Below are 22,553 nucleotides of genomic sequence, written 5' to 3' on the forward strand. Positions count from 1 at the left end.
GAACTAATAGTTCTTTGTACCTTTTACCACCAGCAATTAAAGTTTTGACTTTTGAAAATTACTTTCCAGGCATTGATCACTCAGACTCGGGCCAAACAGGCAGCCACCATGAGTGAGGTGGAATGGAGAGGGAGAACCGTTCCGGTGAAGATAGACAAAGTGAGGATCTTTTTACTTGGATTGGCCGATAACGAAGCAGCCATAGCACAGGTGAGGGGCAGCTGCCCGTTCTCTGTCCACGTGTGTCTGAAGTTGTCCTCGTGTGTTTATGACATAGATGGGTGTGCATTTCTCACAAAACAAAAATATGTCTTACTGCTATTTGGGATTTGGTCACCAAATTATTGTAAAAGCTGAGCTCGTAGAAGAGTTCTTGCATTGAGAAGGCAAGGAAATTGGCAGTGGCTGTCTTGGACATGAACATGGATGTGGTTGTGGACATGGGAGTGGTGAGAGGCTGGCTCAACGTGAGGGGACATGTCCGGCCCAGCAGGTGGTGTAGCGACCTCACTGTGGTGTCCGTCTGACCTCTTGTCCTAGCCTTCTGTCCCTGAAGGGGCCCCTCTCGTTCCTGAGCCTTTTCAGGAGAGCCTGGCTAAGCCAGAATATCTCGTTTTACATGTGGTGTAGTTCATGCAAAGCGGGTGTTGCTTGCGGACATAATTGTTACCTGTTCGTGGGTCTGAGTAACTGAGTAAGTTCCATACGATCAGAGATCCCGGTGATCTTGGTTTGTACACAGTAGACAGTGATGAAGGCCCTTCTTGGCTTGTTTCCTCCACGAGGTGAAGAACATCTAAACACCCAACTGCTGAGTGTGTCTGCAGCCAGCCCCGGGGTGTTTGCTGCCACCTCGCCGTAAGCCATTGCAGCCTGAGTAATTTGTGCGTGGGAGCGCTTTGTTAGCTGTGCTCCTGAATTGTTCTGAGTGTCCAAACTTTACAGTGACTTGTTCCGAAGTAGCTACCCTGGGTTGAGGACAGCTTTCTTCCTTTCTTTCTCTCTTTCTTTCTTTCTTTCTCGATCCCAGAACCCTGAGATCATGACCTGAGCTGAAGGCAGCAGGTCAACCCACTTAGCCACCCAGGTGCCCCAAGGACAGCTTTCAACAGTGGGAGACCTTTGTGCCTCTGTCTAGGTTGTGTACTGCTGCTCTCATTTCTCTTCAGTTTGCTTTAAGAGCAGAAGACGAGGGTAAGACTAGTAAGACTAGTAAGTTGATTTGTTCTTTAGAAGACCGAGAAGCTTTCCTGGAGAGCATCTCACTGGCACCGGTATATGGCAGTGTCTCTTCTGGACTGCGATTCTCGTAGCAGCCCTTGAGCTTACATGGTTGGGTTAATTCTTTCGTTTCATGGTGGTATGTTCTGGAAGAGAAGAGCTGCGGTCAGGGACAGTGGGACAGGAGTTCTGGCTGTGGTTGGGGTTAGGGGAGGCCCAGGGGGGCAGATATAAATGGGGGGAGGCTCCTTAGGAACAGGCACGCGAATGTATATTAGATAAAGAACAAGGAAAGCTAGCATTGCAAATTAATAAAAATTTTTTAAAAAATTAAAATTAATAATTTTAAGAAGTTATTTAGTTTAAAGTTTAGAGAAAAGGTAAATGTTTTTGGGGCACCTGGGTGGCTCAGTGGGTTAAAGCCTCTGCCTTCGGCTCAGGTCATGATTCCAGGGTCCTGGGATCGAGCCCCACATCAGGCTCTCTGCTCAGCCGGGAGCCTGCTTCCCTCTCTCTCTCTGCCTGCCTCTCTGTCTGCTTGTGATCTCCATCTGTCAAATAAAAAAATAATAAAAAATTTAAAAAAAAAAAAAAAAAAAGGTAAATGTTTTGAAGTCCCACTTCTCATATACCTTCATGGTTGTTACCTTGTGCTGATAAGGACAACACTGGATTTCCTTTTAGTCTTTCTCATGTTCATAAGCGATGTTATTTTTTTTTTATTTGTTGAAATCATTGCGATCTGCTTTTGAATTCTGTTTTTATTTGCGTGTTGTAAGGATTTTCCGTGGTCTTACGTATTAGTTCACAAAATTTAAAAACCAGTGGTCACCTACACCACAGAGATGAGCAATGAAGGGTAATGGTTCTCCTCAATGTCCCGGATACGCTGTTCTTTCAGTTTTGTACCTTTTTAATTCTACTGTGTGGGCGGTAACTCTCATCGTACAGGTGGGAAAACAGGTCTGAAAGAGACCATGTAACTTGTCCACAGCCATACACGTCTGATAGAAGGGAGTGCTTGCCTGGAATCCAGGCCCTTTTGACACCCATGATCATGTTCTTGAACTTCGCCACATATCAGGAAGGCTGGTAGCAGGACCATTTTACTTGGCTTTGGTGAATAGCTAATGCAATCTTATTTAATACAGTACACCATACACAAGCGGAGTCCCGGGCCCCTGGGAGAGACTGAATGAACAGAACGTTAATTGAAACAAATAGTCCTTGGCAGGGAATCCTCTCCAATCCAGTAGATTAGTGGGGGTAGGAGAGTTTCCCATGTGGCATTTTATTTGAATTTATCTTTCTTCTGTTTTGTATGCATTATTAGAAAATAAAAACGCACATGAAGGAGATCTTTTTGCCTTATTCATAAAATCAGCTTGAGCTAACTTAGATGAAGTAAAAGCATTTTACAACTGCATGTGCAGCCATTGCTTTTAAAATTGAAGATCATTTCAGTAATGTGATGACTAGTTGAGCTTTGTGTATGTTTTTAAAAAGGGTTACTCTCAAAGTCGAGTGTTAGCCTCAAATTCGAGTGTTAGCATACTTGAAGGGTTGACTTTTGGGTCTTTAGGTCATTTTTGTGCTCGCTCTCTTTTTTTTTTTAAATAAAGATTTATTTATTTAATAAAGAGAGTGAGCATGCTCTTTGCGGGGAGAGGGGCAGAGGGCAAGGGAGAGAGACTCTCAGGCCAAATCCCCACTTAGTGAGGAGCCCGACACTAGGGCTTAATGTTAGGATCCTGGACCCTGAGATCATGACCTGAGATGAAACCAAGCGTTAGACGCCCAACCAGCCGAGCCACCCAGGCACCCTGTAGCTGCTCCTTCTAAAGCAGTTTGAGTTTGGCCAAGATTTTGGTAGTAATGGCAAAGACCAGAACAGCAGTGTTGTGGTACCTGGCTGTCCTAGTCGGTGGCGTGTGCAGCTCTTGGTCTCAGGGTCATGAACTCAAACCCCACGTTGGGCATGGAGCCTGCTTAAACAAAACAGCAGTGTTACTCCAACATTGAATAGATTAAAAAAAAAAAAAATAGAGTTGATTCTTGAACAACATAGGTTTGAACTCTGCCGGTCCACTTACAGGTTGATTTTCTTTAGATAAATAATAATATAGTGCTGTGAATGTATTTTCTGTATGATTTCCTTAATGTTTTCTTTTCCCTAGGGTTATTACAAGAATATACTATATGACAGATTATGATTTATAGAATCTAGGATATACCACAGGGGAAGTGGGTGGGTGGGATGGGGAAAGAGTACACTGATGAAAAAATTATAATTTTTTTAGGGGCGCCTGGGTGGCTCAGTGGGTTAAGCCTCTGCCTTCTGCTCAGGTCATGATCTTGGGGTCCTGGGATCAAGCACCGCATCGAGCTCTCTGCTCAGTAGGGAGCCTGCTTCCTCCTCTCTCTCCCTCTGCCTGCCTCTCTGCCTACTTGTGATCTCTCTCTGTCAAATAAATAAATAAAATCTTTAAAAAAAAAAAAGAATATTAAAGTAATTTTTTAAAAAAGATCTTATTTATTCATTTGACAGAGATCACAAGTAGGGCAGAGAGAGAGGGGGAAGCAGGCTCCCCTCTGAGCAGAGAGCTTGATGCGGTGCTTGATCCCAGGACCCCAAGATCATGACCTGAGCAGAAGGCAGAGGCTTAACCCACTGAGCCACCCAGGTGCCCCAATTATAAAATAATTAAAAAAAAATATTCAAGGCCCCACCTCTCCAGAGATTTTGATTTAGTATGTGTGCTTTGGGGCCCAAGAATTTGCTTCTCTTATAAGCTCCCAAATGATGCTAATTCTGCTGGTCCCAGGACCATGCTTTGAATAGCTCTACAAATCTTAAGTATTTTTCAGATATTTGTGAAGAGATGAAAGAAAATTAGAAGGCTTTGGCAAGCAGGAATAGTGGCGGGTGTTTAATTGCTGTTGCACAGGATACGGTGGAGTGTGTGAAGGTTGTAAGAAAGCAGAGGCTTAGAAGGAGCCGTAAGGACAGTTTCCCTTCTTTCAACTTGAGAGTAAAGGCTGAAGAGGGAGGAATATTTGACGGCTGTTAGTAGTGAATTACATTGATTACTTTTCAGTGTTAAATCAGTCTTATGTATTTGAGGCAACCTCACTTAGTTATGGTATATTGTACTTTCTATACATTGCTAGATTTTGTTTGCTGAGATTTAAGAATTTTGCATCCATATGCATGAGGAAGTGGCTTATCATTGTTTTATAATGTCTTTTTTCAGGGTTTGGTATCAGGGCTATATATACCTCATAAAACAAGTTTAGATATTTTCCTTCCTTCTCTTGTTTCTGAAGGAGTTTATGTAATCCCAGTATTTTTTTCTTTCTCAACTATTCGTTGTAATTACCAGTGAAACTATTGAGCCTAGAGTTTTCTTTGTAGGAAGGGTTTTTTGTGGTTTTGGGGGTGGGGGGGGATATAATTGACATAAAACATTAGTTTCACGTGTATAACAATGATTTGGTATTTACGGGAAGGTTTTTAAAATTTGTTTTTGCTTGTTCTAAACAAATATTCCTTTATGAGATAAAGAGCTACTCAGATTTTCTGTTTGATTTTGTGTCATTTGGATGAGTCTTATTTTTTTTTTAATTTTAAAATTTATTTCATTTTATTTTTTAAAGATTATTTTTATTGGGGCACCTGGGTGGCTCAGTGGGTTAAGCCTCTGCCTTTGGCTCAGGTCATGATCCCAGGGTCCTGGGATTGAGCCCTGCATCGTGTTCTCTGCTCAGCAGGGAGCCTGCTTCCTCCCCTCTCTCTGCCTGCGTCTCTGCCTGCTTGCAATCTTTCAAACAAATAAAATATTTTTTAAAAAAAGATTTATTATTTTATTTATTTATTCACTTGACAGCACAAGCAGGGGGAGCAACAGGCAGAGGGAGAGGGAGAAGCAGGTTTTCTGCTTCTGGGGAGCTGATCTGGGGCTCTATCTGAGGACCCTGGGACCATGACCTGAGCCAAAGGCAGACACTTAACAACTGAGCCACCCAGGTGCCCCAGGTCATCTTTTTTTTTTTTATTTTTTTTTTTTTTTTTAAGATTTTATTTATTTATTTGACACAGCGAGAGAGATCACAAGTAGGCAGACAGACAGGCGGAGAGAGAGAGGGAAGCAGGCTCCCTGCTGAGCAGAGAGCCTAACTCGGGGCTTGATCCCAGGAACCTGAGATCATGACCTGAGCTAAAGGCAGATGCTTAACCCACTGAGCCACCCAGGCGCCCCCCGTGTCTTTTTTTAAAAGGCATTTATTAATTTCATGTACCTTGTTGAATTTATTGACATAAAGTTTATAATATTTTTTTAATCATTTCAGTGTTTGTGGGATGTGTTAACTCCTCCGTGGTCTCTGGTTGTTCAGAATCTTTCGGTGCATCAGGGTCACTTCTGAGTATCAGAGGTCTTTAAATAATGTGGTAGATGTAAAAGATGTAGATCAAACAAAATGTGTGTCATTGTTCGTGCCAGGGAATCCCAGCAAGGTTTTAACATTGACATAGTTCAGTGTCCACTGTCTATACACACATACAGCAAATTTAACCGGTAAATAAAATAATTCAAGTACAGATGAAATAAAGTTCAGTTAAATCCTTAGATGTGAGGTCCAGCACCGTAGCTGGTTGTCTGTTGAGTTGAAACAGCCATGGGTTAGTAACTAGGGAAAATGCACTTTGGCCATTGGAGGGTAATCCCAGGAGAACCATGTGCCTCCTTGGTGCCGCCACCGGATTATTTGGCTGGATGTCACACAGGTCTTCTCCACCTTGCCCATTCTCGTTGTCTGGAGCTGTTCCCTACCCTGGGAACCAGGAGCTATGCCTTGGAGATGCAGGGCTCTGGGTTTCAGTGTTTCTTTTTTTTTCCTTAAAGATTTTATTTTTTTAATTTTTTTTTTTAAATTTTATTTATTTATTTGACAGACAGAGATCACAAGTAGGCAGAGAGGCAGGCAGAGAGAGAGAGAGAGAGGGAAGCAGGCTTCCTGCGGAGCAGAGAGCCCGATGTGGGGCTCGATCCCAGGACCCTGAGATCATGACCTGAGCCGAAGGCAGCAGCCCAAACCACTGAGCCACCCAGGCGCCCCAAAGATTTTATTTTTAAGTTGTCTCTACACCCAACATGGGGTTCAACCCACAGCTAAGAAGAGATCAAGAGTCGCATGGTCCGCCGACTGACCTGGCCAGGCGCCCCTTCATGTTCCTTCAACTGGCTGGTGATGGTACTGCCCCCCTCTAGGGACTGGAATGCAAGAATTTGGTAGACCCAGTTTATGCTTGCTTGTAGAGGTTTCATGACATTTAAATACTAGAACAGCAGTTCACTGAAAAGCATAGAAGGAAGAAATAATTCAGGGAGATAAAGTGTTAGACTGAAGACTGCAGCAGGGATTTAATCAGCTGCCAAAATCCAGTTGCAAAATTTCTGGTCTCCTGAGCCAGGTTTTATGTCTTTGTGGGCTAAATAATTGCTTTACTTGATAATTTGTTTCTGTTTTGCTCTATTAATGCTTGATTCTACCTGCCTTGTCACTGGCGGCAGCTCTGCGGGATGTTGTCAGGCAGAGCTTTCAGAGGAACGGCACATTTGATGAGTCTTATCCTTGGGTCATGGCTAATACTTCAGTGTGTGAGTGAAAGGGAGACCATCTGTCCTTCTCTATAAAACAAAAACGAACACAAGCAAAAAAAAAAAAAAAAACAAAAAAAAACAAAACTGTTCTTAAGTGAGGTTTGTATTCTCCTTTACCAGATATCCATGTGTTGTTTCCTGGAACTTAGGGGCCTGGGGAAGGCTTGGTTCCCACTCCCTTGGTTCTCCTATGGGTGTGGTGGAGAATGTGGTCAGACTCGCCTCGTCTGTCTCTTAGTCACACTGCCACCTTCCAGCAGGCTTTGTAGACAAGTGAAAACAGTCTTCAAATCCAGTTGCAAAATTTCTGGTCTCTGATCAGGAGACCAGAAACTTCTGAAAGGCAGGGGTCTTTACCTCAGGACCCACGGCAGCTGGTTTTCCTCTGTACCGGTCCTTGAGACTCATCTTAAGGCTGTGGAAAAGCACATCCTGGGGTGTTCCAAGTTTCATAAAAACGGATCTAGGATTTGTTTTTAATTATTAGGCCTGTCCAAGTAACACATTAGTTCTGGACTGAAGATTTCTCTGTTTCACAGACGCACCTGGAAAAAGGTGCAGGCAGACCACAAATTCCTGTGCAGGGAGTTTGCCGCGTGGGTTTGGGAGCTCGTTCTTGTTGGCTCCGGGGCTGACTTGGGAGGTCTGCGTGTAGATGCTGCGGAGTCCTGCCTCTGCACGTAGAGCGGCGTTCCTGGTTTGCTGCCTTTTCAGGATGATTTTAGCCTCCAAGATAGGTATGTAAATACGAGTGAAAGTAGCAAAGTACATTTCAGGCTTCCTGTTTGGAGACACTGTGCCCAGCCCAGGGAGAACCCTGAGAAGCTCTGCTGCAGAGCTAGGACCTGCTGCAGGTCCTAGTGACCTCTGAGTCACTGGCAGTGTGGGCGGCAGAAAACCCAAGTGACTGAAGCTCTCCCCTTCCGATGGGCTTTTACCTGCCGTGTGGCTCAGTCTTCTGTGAGGTTCCCGGTGGAACTCAGACTTCTGTGGGAGCCCCAGGAAAGCCTCTTGCCCCTTGATGCAGAGGTGTCCTTATTCCGAGGGAGCGAGCATAATACATGGCAGTAAAGAGAGTTAGCGTTTTGCATCGTTTCAGTTTTGTTTTTTTATTTGAGCTGCATTTTCTCTACAGGAAAGCACACAAATCGTGGGTAGCTGGCGAAATGAAGTTCACTTTTCTGTTACTTTATATACCCATTAACCCCAAACATCGAACCACTCCCCTCTTGAAATGGTGTTGGTGGCATATTTGCCAGATACCAGAACTGCCTGCTGACAGCGTGGCTCTGTGTGTGCCCGTGTGTGCGTGCTTGCACATGCGTGTGTGTGCGCCTGTGCCCCCATGCATGGGGGGGGCACGCTTGAGCATGCGCGTGTGTGTATGTGCCCGTGCCCCCACGCGCACACCTGCTGCCGAGTCTGCTCACAGATCCGATTCCGGCTGTTAGCTGTTCCATGGCTGCCCTGGTTGGTCCACAGGATTTGTCCTTCAGACGTTTGGCCCGCAGGTTTGATTCCGTTATTACAAAGAGTCTTGCTACCTTGACGTGCTCCTTAGCAGTGTTTTGTGTGAAGTGTTTCTCTGCGCTGTTGAGTACACGAGACACTTGAACATCTCTGGCTATTTACGCTTAAATTAATGAAAATTTCAAATGCTCAGTAGCCACATGTGGCAGAAGACTGCTGTGCAGGACAGGACAGCAAAAAAGAGTGTTTCCATTAGCACAGAAGGTTCTTTTTTTTTTTTTCCGAATAAAGATTTTATTTTTAAGTAATTACATCTAGCACAGGGCTCGAACTCACAACCTGGAGATGGAGATTCACATGTGTCCCTGGATTGAGGCAGGCAGGCACCCCATCACAGAAAGTTCTGTTGGACAATGCTGTTTAGGTTTCAGTAAATTAATAGTGGCTGTGTTTGCCTTGAGAGATTTATAGAATGACTGCGCCCCTGACTTTTTCCTAAGTTAGTGAGCAACGGGAAAGGCAATATAAGTAGAAAAGTATGTTTGATTTAGATTGCATAACTTACAAGGAAGTTTTTTTCCCCCTACACTGTAAACTAGGAAAAATGTTAGCGTTCTTAAGAGAAGAAAAGGTTTTTTTTTTAAGCCTCTACCAGCCTCCTAAAGGAGTGGGCCGTAATGGGTTTTCTTTTGGGCTGTCTTAGAGGTCAGTTGAATGTCAAGAGATTAGTTTGGATGTTTCCGTGGAAAGTCAAATATAATAATGGAGTGCTGATGTTTTCCTGCTACAGTGGGTCTGCCGGCAGCACAAGTTCATCTCTTTTTTGCCTCTGACCACTCCTACCAGCTCAGTCGGATTCTTTAGAATGGTAATGTGGTTTGGCAGGTGCTCTGTCAATGAATCACTTTTCCCTTATCCCAGCAGGCCAGCAGAGGGGCAAACGCCCTTGACCTTGTGCAAAGACTGTCAACCACAGCATAGCCACAGGGACTATCCCAAGTGCACGATTTCTGTGGAGAAGGGATCTTCCTGTGATCCTTAGGAGAAATAAATGTTTGGCTTGGTATTGGTTAGGGACATTCCTCACTTGCTTGGACCTAAAAGAAATCCAAGGTCTGCAAGTCTTTGGGGTTACGTTCATGCGGGTATCCCTGCTGGCACACAGCAGAGCTTGGGACCATTTGTTCTCCAATGTGGTGTTTCAGGGATGTCAGGGGCAGGTCCTGAGCAGAGGTGGAATTGGTGGAGGAAAGAAGTAGAAAGTTCTGTGATGGGAAAGAATGTAAAGCATCTGTTGTTTGGTTGTTTCAGATCAGTTACACAGATCTTTTCAGTGCATTCACTTCGTGTGTGTGTGTGTGTGTGTGTGTGTACGTACCATTCCATTTCTATATGAATAATGAATAAGACTATAAGAAAAGTCTTAATGTGGTGGAGACTCGTGACAGTTGAAACGATCTCTGCTTTGGGGTGTCCTGGCTGGATGTGTGTGTGTATAATGGGGGGGAGTCACAGCAGGGTTGTGCCCCCTCCCGTTGGACCACTCTGCCTTATTCAGAGGAAAACTTTTTTTTACTGCCTTTGTTTAGGCTGAAAGTGAAGAAACCAAGGAGCGTCTGTTTGAATCCATGCTCAGTGAGTGTCGGGACGCCATCCAGGCCGTTCGGGAAGAGCTCAAGCCGGATCAGGTGGGACTATCAGCTGGGCCACTGGCTCCTGCTCTGGGCTGAGGTCCTCTCAGTCTGTGTGCCTTGTTCGGGTGGGGATGGGGGGATGGGCGGGCAGTGGTCTTGAGTGCACAGACTCGTAGCCACAGTATTTTTAGATTTGGTGATGGGCTGACAAACGACAGAAGCCTCTGAACTCCATCGGGTTGAGGAATTTTCTCTCCATCCTGTTCTTCCTAATGGGTTCATTTATTCCCCGTTAAGCCTTTAGTCACAAATTCATGGCTCCAGGTGGATTTTTCGAGTGCTCCCTTTCTCTGATGTCACTGTGATCCATTAGGCATCTAGGCTGAAAACCTCAGGACTGTCTTTGTCTCTTTCTTCCCTGTCACCAGAACCTTACTAGCTCTCCCTTTGACTTCTCGCCATTTTTCCATCCCTCACCCCTGCCCTGTTTCTGATTAGCCTTTTGTCCTATTCCTGGACTGCCACAGAGGTCTGACAGCTTTTCCCATCTTGGTCTGGGTTCAGTTCTCCAGGTCTTTCCTGCCAGCAGCAAACAGGGGACCTTTCTAGATCCCATCTCCCAGGTCTAGAGCAGGGGGCTCCAAACTTTCCTGATATTGCAGCCCATAAGTAAAATTGAGCCTGTATTCCTGACGTGTTTATTTGTAAGAAATGAGAAAAATAGAAGTTCTAATTTTCAGGGCACCTGGGTGGCTCAGCAGGTTAAGCCTCTGCCTTCAGCTCAGGTCACGGTCTCAGGGTCCTGGAATTGAGCCCTGAATTGTGCTCTCTGCTCGGCAGGGAGCCTGCTTCCCCCCACTCTCTCTCTCTGCCTACTTGTGATCTCTCTCTCTGTCAAATAAATAAATAAAATCTTCAAAAAAAAAAAAAGAAGCAGCAGCTCTAATTTTCCTCTTACACCACACTCTTTGGGTTGTGTACACCCTGCTCAAGAGCCCATTGATTTAGCAAGTGCAGTTCCAACTCTGTGAACTGGTGTGTGTTTCCAGATCATACTTTCCTGCTCCCCGCTGGGTCCTCCGGCTCCGGCTGCGGTACTCACCCTCCTGTGAGTGTGCCTTCCCCACCCCGGTGCTCTCCTGCACTGTTCTCCTTTCCCCTCGCACCTGACTGTCCTTCGTCTCCCTCGTCACCTGTCCAGACGCCGTCTGGTGTTCAGTGTCCAGCTCATAGTTCATCTCTCAGAAGCCTGCCAGCACCATCCTAGCCCAGCAGCTCCCCGTGTTCTAAATATCTGGTACTTGTGGCTGTAATTTTTGTTCGGTAGTTAATCAAGAATTGCTTTTTAACATTTTGTATATTGTTTTATATTTATTTTTCTGGGTTTTTTTTCCCCACAATTATAAGCGTATTAAAAGCAGCTATTTACTTTAGCATCTGTCCCTGGTGCTTTGAGTATAAAACGTTCACTAAGTATTTGTTAAGCTGTCATCCCATTCCCTTTTCCCGTCAAGCTGCCTTTGTATATCTCACTTCCCTTCACCCACATAACAGGTCCGCACGAGCCCTGCCCTCCATCACTCACCTTGAACTCAACAGCAGTTGCAGGGACCCCTCACAGAGTGTAATGAAGATGGTGATATCAAGGTGTCGAGGTTTCCCCGGTGGCTGCTAGAACATGACCACAAACGTAGTGGCTTAAAATAACACAGATCTCTTCTCTCACAGCTTTGGGTGGTTGTTAATCTAAAAGGGTTCATAGGGTTGCATTCCTTTGGAAGGGTTTTTTGTTTTTTGTCTTTTTTACGATTTCACTTATTTTAGGCAGAGTTGGGGGGTGCAGGGAGGGGAAGGACTCCGGCCGACTCCGTGCTAAGCGTGGAGCCTGACCCGCGGCTGGACCCCACCGCCCTGCAATCAGGACCTGAGTCAAAACGAAGAGTCAGATGCTTAGTCAGCATAACTACCCCGGTGCCCTTCCTTTGGAAGTCCTAAGGGAAGAGTCCATTTCTAGCGTTCCAGAGAATGCGTTTTCCAACTTCTGGAGGCCACCTGTACTTCTTGCCCTGTGGCCCCCTTCTCCGTGATCACAGCCAGCAGCTTAGCCCGTCACTCCTCTCCGACCTCTGCTTCAGTCCCCATGCCTTCTCTCTGTCACTGGCCCTGCTCTCTCCTTCTTAGAAGAAACCTGTGATTATGCTGATCCCACCTTGATAATCCAGGATAATCCCGTCTCCTACGTGTGAGGTAACACCTTCACGGCGCCTGGGATTAGGACCTGTGCATCTTTGAGAGCCATTGTTCGGCCAGCCACAGAAGGCTGAGCTGACAGCCTGAGGGGTTGGATGTAGGTCTAAGGCACAACCCCCAAAATGGTGCCACGGGCCTGGACTGTCTGGCCTTCCTGCTTTGGGTCTGGACATGGGAGCAGTGGACAGGGAGCCTGACTGGCCATTACTCTGAACTCTCCTGCTTAAGTCCAGTTTTTAGATGCCGGTGACAAGTGAGTGGCCTTGTTCTAGAATATGCCCAGGAGATCTTTGATATTTTAGGACCCGTAATTTACTAGAGCCTGTGCCTGTGTTCCCAGGCACTTTGGGGACCACACCATGGCATGAGGTGGTCAGAGCCAAGGATAGGATCATCTGTTTTATCTCTGCCTTGATTGCTTTCCACAGAAACAGAGAGATTACACCCTTGAAGGGGAGTCGGGGAAGGTATCTAATCTTCAGTACCTGCACAGGTAAGGCTTTTAATTTTTAAATTTTTAACACAGTAGTAAAATAGATCCTTCAGATGAAAGAATGTGTATAACGTTAGCATAGTTTTAATTTCTGATTTATTGTATAGCAAATGCTAATGTATATATGTATGTTTTATCGTACAGGAGTACGTGTTTGTATGTTATTTGTATGTTACTGCGTTTATTGCGTTTACATGTTATTATACACATAAGATTTTACGCGTAATTTTAAATTTTGTACATTAAGAGTGAGAATGCGGCTGGTGACTTTGACGCCGCCTGTGGCCCCACACTGGTGGTTCCTCTTTCTCTTCCTAGAGGTAACGGCCCCCCGTGCCGGGCTCCGAAAGTCTCTCTCCTCTGTGTTCCAGATGTTTGCTTGCGTCCCGTCCCTTCTGCATTTAAGTTCTGTTTCGACACCAGTTTGATTCTATCTGGAGTTTGTTTTTGAGCGTGGTATAAGGATCTGCTTCACGTTTTCTCCACGAGGCTGTGGATGGCTCCGGGGCAGTTGACGGACACATCGGCCTGTCCGCCGGCTCCATCCGGCGCGCGGCCCGCTTTCTCCTCGCGTGCTCTTCTCTGGACGCTCTTCTGCTCTGCGGATCCACCTTCCGTACTGGCACCAGCACAGCAAGTGCCTGTGCCTCGAGTCCTGGTGGCTGGTGGAGCTCATCCCCCAGCAGGTTTTTCCTCAGGCACAGCTGAACTCTTTCTGTCCCTTTGCTCTTTCATACACATTTTTTTTTTTTTTTTAAAGATTTTATTTATTTATTTGACAGAGAGAGATCACAAGTAGGCAGAGAGGCAGGCAGAGACAGAGAGGAGGAAGCAGGCTCCCTGCTGAGCAGAGAGCCCGATGCGGGACTCGATCCCAGGACTCTGAGATCATGACCTGAGCCGAAGGCAGCGGCTTAACCCACTGAGCCACCCAGGCACCCTCATACACATTTTTAAATCACCTTGTCAAGTTTACTTTTGTTTTAGAGTGTGGGTCATTCTGTTCACCCTGAAGAAGAGGGGAGGGAAGGAAAAGTGACAGTTTGGGGACTTTGTGGAGAGAAGGATCAACTGACTTGGGAAAACTACACTTCTCATTAGATGCTCTACCCCATGTGACCTTGAAGTCTTCATTGCTTACTTACTGGTCGTAACTTTTTTTCATGAACCTGGCACTATTTTCAGCCATTCCCCTAACCCCTCCCTTTTTGGTAAAAACACCTCCCTGTATCTTGATCTCCTTGATCTAGATTAGGGAATTCAGTATTAGCGAACGTCAGATGGAGTGCCAGCGTTATCGAGGGGTATGGAGCAACAACAGCCGTTTGCTCTCTAGTCTTCAGCAGTCCTGTGAGAAAGCGGAGCCCAGGAGGGTAAGGGACATGTTTATTGTCAACAGCCACAGAGTCTGAATCAGGAGTTGATCCAACTTCCTAACCTTGAAAAGACCCTGAGAGTTTTAACAGGGCTCAGAAAACCTTCACACTGTGCTGCCCCCATACCCTTGGCTTCATACTCCCATCTTCACATCTAGCTGGAATCAGCATCGTGGGTTTCGACCAGGACCTGGAGCCCAGGGGTGCCTGAGGGGTCAGTCAGTTCAATTACCTGCCTTCGGCTCAGGTCATGGTCCCGGGGTCCTAGCATTGATCCCCGCATCAGGCTGTCTACTCAACGGGGAGCCTGCTTCTCCCTTTCCCTCTGCCTGCTACTCTGCCTGCTTTTGCGCTTGTACTCAGCTCTCTCTCTGTCAAATAAGTAAATTTTAAAAATCTTAAAAAAAAAAAAAAAAAAAAAAAAAGGAACTGGAGCCCAGCTTTGACAGTTTGACAGCAGGAATCAGGTCGCTCTTGGATTTTAATAAAACTTTCCAAAGAGGCATCTACATTCCTCTACTGCTCTAAATAATATTTGGAGAATCTCCTTTTTCTGAAGAGCTTCAGGAAAACCCATCTCCTGACCTTTCTCTCCCATTTCTCCAAAGCAGCCACTTTTATTTCTTTAAACAAATTTTCCTGGTATTTACCTTTGTGTCCACATGACGTGTGTGTGTTCCTCCTTACTGATTTTTGGATTTAGGTATTTTGTACCCCTTCCCGGGACAGCCCTCTCTCCTGCTCTGCACCCACTCCCCGCCCTGACTCTTCCCGACCTCCCAGCTGACTTCCTTATAGGCCTTTTCATTTCATGCACTATTTTAATTTCTGAGGGCTTGTGCGTGTCCTTTGAATATTGATTTTCTTTTTAAGATTTTATTTATTAGAGAGAGAGAGTGTAGACAGGGATGGGTTAGAGGGGCAGAGGGAGGAGCAGAGCCTCCACTGAACAGGGAGCTTGACTCAGGGCTGGATCCCAGCACCCTGGGATCATGACCTGACCCAAAGGCAGACACTTAACCGACTGAACAACCCAGTCACGCCTAAATATTGATTTTGTAAAAGTTTCTCATTCTCAGCTTATGACCAGAAAGTCCCTCTCTGAAGTTAATAATAGTTTTCTGAAATCTTCTTCTTCTTGCAAAGTCTGATTCTCCCAAGTTGCTTTCCCCCCACCCTACCCTCGATTTTGGTCTCTTCTGTCTTGTTAGATATTTTTTAACTGGTGATTCTTCGACATCTCCTGTTAAAGCATATGGCTTGTGTGGCGGGAACTCTGCCCTTGTGGGCAGGGCTTATCGGCTGGGGGCTTCACTGGGGGTGTTCTTCTTCTGCCCTTCTACCCAGGAGCCTGACTCCAGAATCTTGGAGGGCCCTTTTGTGGGCAAGTCAGATCCCCAGAATGTACCAGCAGCTCTTGTTCTAGAAGCCGAGTAGGAGAAGGCTAGGGGGCCAGAACCTAGGACTTGACAGTCTCTTAATCCCCAGTGTTCACTATGGAGCCCTGACGTCAACTATGCATACATAGCTGTCCCCAGGCTGTGTCTCTCCCAAGGGTGCCTCTACTCTTCTACCAGAGAAGAATGGAGATCTCGAGCCCTAAATACTAGCCCTCCACCCACAAATCCTTTTTAAACAGACTTTTCAGTTACTGTATTCTTGTCCCCAGATATTAAAAGAGATTTTGCAGGTAGTACAGTTAAAATAAGCAGGCATAGGGGTGCCTGGGTGGCTCAGTGGATTAAAGCCTCTCCCTTCGGCTCCGGTCATGATCCCGGAATCCTGGGATCGAGCCCCACATCCGGCTCTCTTCCTCCTCTCTCTGTGCCTGCCTCTCTGCCTACTTGTGATTTCTGTCTATCAAGTAAATAAGTAAAATCTTAAAAAAATAAAATAAAATAAGCAGGCATAGTCTCCGGTATGTGCAGGTGCTCGGTACGCAGAACCCTCCAACGAAACCCATTCCTTAGTGTCTTCTGAGAAGAGAAGGTCCTCAGATGAGTAGGAGCAGCTGTTGTGTGAGCGCTGCGTCTTGTAATGTGGGCCAGGCTGTTAACTGATCCTTGTTCCCGGAATGGCTTGCCATCCATGGATCATCTCAAGGACTGTGACCTCTGAAGTCAGTAGCTTCCTGGCTCTTTAAGACAAACAGAGGATATAATTCAAACTGAAATCAGATTTCGTCATAAGGTGTCATCCTGGCCCCTGCAGACCTGCCGGCGAATTGCCAAAATTGAGGGCCCCCTTGAGCTTGCGGCCCCGGTCACATGGCCCGCTGAGTGACACGCCCTCGCCCCCACGCCCTTCCCCTAGGTTAGTCCCAGCTTGTGGCCCAGTGCTCTTCTCAGAACGCCAGCTTCCCTGAGCATAACCTGAGCTGACGTGTGGTACATTCCAGCTACCTGACTTACATCAAGTTGTCAACAGCCGTCAGGCGGAACGAGAACATGGCCAAGGGGCTGCAGAAGGCACTGCAGTCGCAGCCGGAAGATGACAGCAAGCGCTCCCCACGGCCCCAGGACCTCATCCGGCTCTATGACATCATTCTACAGGTGACCCTTGAGGACTGGGCCGCCGGATCCTGTCCTTTGCATGTATTGGCTACAGAATGACCTAGCTCTGCGTAGCGAAGGGCTGGGACCAGCAGCAGCTTTTGGTGGCTCAGGAGGAGAGGCCTGGTTCTCGTTCAGCCTCGGCGTGTTGATGCGTAGAGACCAGTGACCTCGGGGTCCACTGAGCACTTCAGCTGTGCAAGGTCCTCTCTCCTGGGGCACTTCCTGAGGCCACAGTCTTGGCCCGCTGGGAGTTGGTCAGTGAGTAAGATTGAGGGACGTGTCCATGCACCATCCAGGCCTCTAGGGGAGATGCCAGCCGGAGCGCCAGTCTTGACAGATCAGACCAGGAGATGCCCACTAGCTGACTTGGTCTGAGAAATCTCGGAAGGAGGTGAGGTGTGAGCCAGACGGAAAGGACAGACAGGCTTTTAGGAGCTGAGAGGGGGTGGCGGTGACACCAGGTGTGGCTGCTGCCAAGCCGCTCCTCACAGACTTTCCCGTTACTTCTGGCTTGGCCTTTTTGCCCATGTGTGTTTTTACAAGGTCTCCTTTCAGAAACCCAGTCTGCACCCTGCTCTTCATGAGTTTCCTTGTTGCATCTCTCGTGCAGAATCTGGTGGAATTGCTCCAGCTTCCTGGCTTAGAGGAGGACCGAGCCTTCCAGAAAGAGATAGGCCTCAAGACGCTGGTGTTTAAGGCTTATAGGTAAGGTCCCATGATGCAGATGGGGCTCTCCTGGGCTGCCCGCTGGCTCTGTAAGCCTTGGGGCATGGGCCAGACTCCAGAAGACTGGGTTGTTGGCTTGGCTGTCTGATTACCTTGCCTGTGGTCAGAACAGTCGGCCCAGCATGTTCGGGGGGCGTCTTTGCTGAAGGTACTGGCTGGGAGTTTCCAGTGTACGTCATTTGCTCCTTGGATAGGGCGGGGGAGGTTGGGGAACACAAGTTAAAGGTCAGCTCCCTCCTCTTCCCTCCTTCCTCCAGCGGAGAAGGAACAAGTATAGGAAAAGGTGTTCCTTGACAGAACCAGAGTACAACCTGAACTGAATTAGGAGAAAGCTAACCCTCCATTTTTTGTTTTTTGTTCTTAAATGAGTCGTGTTATTTGTAAGTTGGAGGTAGGCTGTGAGGAGCAAGAGAAGGGTGTGGGCAGAATAGAGCCGGGAGTGTAACCCCCGCCCCTCGGCCCTCACACCCCGGCACTCTGACTCTCCAGCATGCCCCATCGTCGCACTTGTTAGCTCTCCTCCTGGCCCGTGGCCTGCCAAGGACCAGCAGCCCTGAGGCTCTGTTGACGCCAGTGGAATAGTTTCCATTAGGAAGTGGGTTCTTGGGTTGGGTTTTTGAAAAAGAAGTGGGCAGGGATGGGGCGAGCTGGCCGGACGCGTGGGCAGTGGGTGGGATTCGTACTCGGGCCACGCAGCGTTCCTCTGCGGAACCGCAGAGTCAGAAAGGAAGGAGAAGACAGAGGGTCTGTCACCATGTGGGACATGCACAGTGCAGGGAAGAGTGGCGGGTCGCCTGGTAACCTGGGGCATGGGGAATGTCAGGGTCTTCCCCGCAGCAATCCTGAGGTTTAAGAAGGTTTAAGAAGCCTGTTTCCAGATCTAAAATTGAGCCTGCACTTCAAGGAAAGTCTCAATCTTGGGTAATTGTTATTCTAGAATACTCTGGCTCTTTCCCTTCCCTGCCAGGTGTTTTTTCATTGCTCAGTCCTACGTGCTGGTGAAGAAGTGGAGTGAAGCCCTTGTCCTGTACGACCGAGTCCTGAAGTATGCAAACGAAGTACATTCTGACGCCGGGGCCTTCAGGAACAGCTTAAAGGTGCGCCGCTGCTCCTTGCCTCCAAGCCCAGGGAGGCTGCGTGGTGAGGCCCGTCCTCCCTGGCCAGCTGCGGGTGTGGGGCGGCCCTGAGAGCCTGAGAGCTCTGTGCTCTAACTCCCTGCCACACTCCAGGCCTGCGATTGGACGCGGGTACTAAGAAGGAAAGCCATTCCTTGGGTTAAAATAAATGTGAAGTATTGTTTTCAGATTCAGCTGCATGTTACAGTCACCTGGGAAGATTTTTTTTTTTTAGGTATTCATTTATTTATTTGACAGAGAAATTAAGAACATAGGTAGAGCAGCAGAGAGAGGGGGTAGCAGGCCCTCTGTTGATGCGGGGCTCCATCCCAGGACCCTGGGACCATGACCTGAGCCAAAGGCAGTTAACTAACGGAGCCACCCAGGCGCCCCTCACATGGGATTTTTAAAACAGGACTGTCTGAGTCTCACCCCTCGAGATTCTGGTTCTAATCCCTGCGGGGTCTGGGGTGCACACTGGGATTTTGTAAATCTCAGTGATTGTGCTGTGCAGCTGAGTTGAGAACCACTGATGAAGCTTTTCTCCACAAAGTGTACCTGTACCATCACCAGCATTTGGGAACTTGCTAGAAATGCAGACTCTGAGGCCCTACTCCAGGCCTGCTGAGTCAAAATCTGCATTTTAGCACCCCTCCCCCAGGGCAGTTTGGGTGTACCTCAGAGCTTACCTGCTGATCGAAGTACCTGGTGGTTTAGTGTTCCTGCTTGTTGAATGACCCCTGGCTTCTTAAGCTGCGGACTGCTGCAGTGGTGTTGTGATCAGAGCCCCAGCCGGCCCACAGAATCCGGGCATGTGCATTTATTAGTGGAGACTGTTTAAAAAAGGCGAGCTGGGATTGCCCTGGTCAGGCCAGTGAGGGAGCCGCGGCTCTCTGGGCGTTCGCTTGTTCCCTCAGAGCAGTGCTGGGTTCCAGGGCAATGAACACACCAGGCTTCTGCCCTCAGACAGCGTAAGGTTTTGTCGAGCCACAGGCTTGCATGCCGGATGGAGGAGTTCTCAAGTGAAGGTGCAGATGGGAAGGAGTAGGCGAGGGTGTGCGGGACCAGCCCGGTGGCAGCGTAATGCCGGGGTGTCCTCGGCGCCGGCATGTGGAGGGAGACTGTGTGCATGGATATCCCAGGAGTCAGGAAAGAAGCGCGTACAGATCCCTGTCTGACCGAAGTCTGAGCTTAGGGCAGGAGGGTTCAGATCTTTCTGGATTTTGCCAGGGGAGAGACTGCAGCCTGCCTTGGGGGCCCTTCATGCTTCAGTCTCCTCCTCTGCAAAGCAGAGTACGGCTGCATTCAGGGTGATGATGACAATGGAATTAGCGGCTGCGTGAGCTGCTCGGAAAGCGCGGGGCCTGTTGTAGCAGCCGTGACTCGCGTCGCTGTCCTCGCTGCTGTCTCCCGGCATTATCCCTTGGGCTAAGGCATCCTTTTCCTGTCTGAAGACAGCTTTAAGTGCTTGTTTTGTTTTGTTTTGTTTTTTTAAGTACGCCCCTTGCCCGCCTTGGGGCTTGACCTTGGGACCCTGAGAGTAAGAGTCACGTGCTTTATTGACTGAGCTAGCCAGATGCCCCAAGCTAGCGTTTTTGTTTTTGTTTGTTTTTAATACGATAAACCATTTATAAAGTCTAAAATCTTGTGAAAATAAGGGTGGGATCACTCAGCTTGGGTCAGTGTGGCGCACTTGTCTGGCCCGGCTCTGGCTGGTGAGTCCGTGTTTTCTGAACCGTTACAGGACCTGCCCGACGTGCAAGAGCTCATCACGCAAGTGAGGTCAGAGAAGTGTTCGCTGCAGGCAGCGGCGATCCTGGGTGAGCCACTTGCGCGTTCTGTGCTGACTGTGCTCCCAGATTTCCTTTCGGCCCTCCCTCCTCTGTCCCACCCCTACCCCAGTCCCATAATGTGTACGATTTTTATTTCTTTCTGCCATTATTTCTGCCACATGAAGGCACCAAGCTGTGTGGGAGAATTTATTTATTTATTTTTTAAGATTTTATTTATTTGAGAGAGAGACCAAGAATGGAGAGCGAGTACGTGAGCAGGAGAGGGTTAGAGGGAGAAGCAGACTCCCCACTGAGCGGGGAGCCCGATGTGGGGCTCGATCCTGGGACATCATGACCCGAGCCGAAGGCAGATGCTTGACCAGCAGAGCCACCTGGGCACCCCTGTGTGGAAGCATTTAGAGAACCAGTTCGTTGTCCCTTTCCCTAACATATTTTTCTTACAACCATTGGGGCTCCGCTGGCGTGACAACCTTGCTTCTAGGGTTTAGCGTCTATTTTACTGTACTGCTTAGCAGACGTTGGCCCAGGAAGGAAAGGGCTGACTTGCCCACATGTTGCTGCTTTTGCTCTTGGGATTTAGAACCCACACGTGTGACATGTGTCATTTGTGACTGTAGCATGTTTTTTCCCTGTTCTTACTGAATCCCTGTGCAACTTTCAGATGCAAGTGACTCCCACCAAACAGAGATTTCCTCCCAAGTCAAGGACAACAAGGTATGTTTGGGCTGTGGCTTTTGAGGAATGAAGAATAGAATTCGTTAACTCACTAGAAATGTGTGCTCAGTTGAACAGAGAGCCCTTCATTTCTTTTCCTTTTTTTTTTTTTTTTTTTTAATTTAAGATTTTATTTATTTGACAGAAAGATCACAAGTAGGCAGAGAGGCAGGCAGAGAAAGAAGGGGAAACAGGCTTTCTGCTGGGCAGAGAGCCCAATGCGGGGCTTGATCCCAGGACCCTGAGATCATGACCTGAGCTGAAGGCAGAGGCTTTAACCCACTGAGCCACCCAGGTGCCCAAGAACCCTTCATTTCTAAGCAGACACCCTTCTTTTGCTCAGAGACCTCGCAGCTGCCTGTATAAGGTCTGTTCATGTCAGCCAGATGACCCCAGATAAGGTTAGGAACGTGTGCTGTGCAGCGCAGCTGGCTAGGAACTTGGCAGGCAGATCCACTATGCCCGTGCTCCAGTCCCGGCCCGTGCCTCTCCCAACCTCTAGGTTTCAGTGACTCTCAGCTAGGAGATGGGGATGTGACAGAACCCTTGTAGCAGATTCGTGGGGATGAAGCGAGGTAGCCCACGTAGGCTCTGAACTGTGTGCTCAGCACGTAGTGAATGTTCCGCTGTGGTCTGTGATTAACACCTGGGTTCCTCCCTTTGGTTTGACTCCCAGCCTCTGGTCGAACGGTTTGAGACATTCTGCCTGGACCCTTCCCTCGTCACCAAGCAAGCCAACCTCGTGCACTTCCCACCGGGATTCCAGCCCATTCCTTGCAAGCCTTTGTTCTTTGACCTGGCCCTCAACCATGTGGCATTCCCACCTCTTGAGGACAAGTTGGAGCAGAAGACCAAGAGTGGCCTCACTGGATACATCAAGGGCATCTTTGGATTCAGGAGCTAACCAGGCTCTTCTTGGGGGCAAGGGGAGATTCTCACTCTTCATCTGTATTGTGAGAAAACCCCAGCAAGTTCCATGATATTAAATCCAGGTCTGCATTGGCCCAGGGCAGGAGTGTCACATCCTTAGCCCTGTGTCCCTATGTCTTGTGTGTTTGTGCACTTGCCATTCTTAACCGGTGTGCTCGGAGGGGACCCTGCCCTCTTCTGGTGGACGTGTGCAGGATCCTTCTGTCCACCCCTCCTGGGGGAGGGGCTGCTGCCATCTGGTCCCGTGGCCCAGGGGAGCCGTGCTCAGGTGGGTCCACGCCAGGCGTGGATGGGAGCTTGGAACTTTCTGTCGTGTTTCTTCAGTACCATGGATTTGAAGTGGACGACTCCTCGCCGTGCGCATCCAGAGTCCCGTGAAGAGTCTGTGACCAGGAACCCGCGTCCCCCCACGACTACAGTCAGCCTTATGCCCTGTCACCTCCAAGTGGAAGTTAAGTTTCAGAACAAGCAAAGAGCTCTATTTTTAGAAGAAATGTGTTACACTCAGAAATGATGAAAACAAATCTTATATTAAAAGGCAAAGATGCTGGAGACTGTGCCCATTATTTTACACGCTGTCACTCACATCTGGTCCCAGTGCCCTGCTAGGGGC

The 22,553-nt window shown here is 47.9% G+C and overlaps 1 protein-coding gene across 1 annotated transcript in view; it reads left to right on the forward strand.

The window, feature by feature from the left end:
• Positions 1-22,492, forward strand: part of SRP68 (signal recognition particle 68) — a 35,687-nt gene extending 13,195 nt beyond the window's left edge. The window contains exons 8-16 of the mRNA XM_059380816.1: positions 70-210; positions 9,944-10,042; positions 12,667-12,731; positions 16,506-16,659; positions 17,273-17,367; positions 18,356-18,485; positions 20,248-20,323; positions 20,958-21,010; positions 21,687-22,492. Coding sequence (XP_059236799.1) covers positions 70-210; positions 9,944-10,042; positions 12,667-12,731; positions 16,506-16,659; positions 17,273-17,367; positions 18,356-18,485; positions 20,248-20,323; positions 20,958-21,010; positions 21,687-21,914 — 1,041 coding nt within the window. The 3' untranslated portion in view covers positions 21,915-22,492. The remainder of the gene's footprint in view (positions 1-69; positions 211-9,943; positions 10,043-12,666; positions 12,732-16,505; positions 16,660-17,272; positions 17,368-18,355; positions 18,486-20,247; positions 20,324-20,957; positions 21,011-21,686) is intronic.
• The last annotated feature ends 61 nt before the right edge of the window (positions 22,493-22,553 follow it).

Source organism: Mustela nigripes, chromosome 16, assembly GCF_022355385.1.
Source record: "Mustela nigripes isolate SB6536 chromosome 16, MUSNIG.SB6536, whole genome shotgun sequence".
NCBI lineage: Eukaryota > Metazoa > Chordata > Mammalia > Carnivora > Mustelidae > Mustela > Mustela nigripes.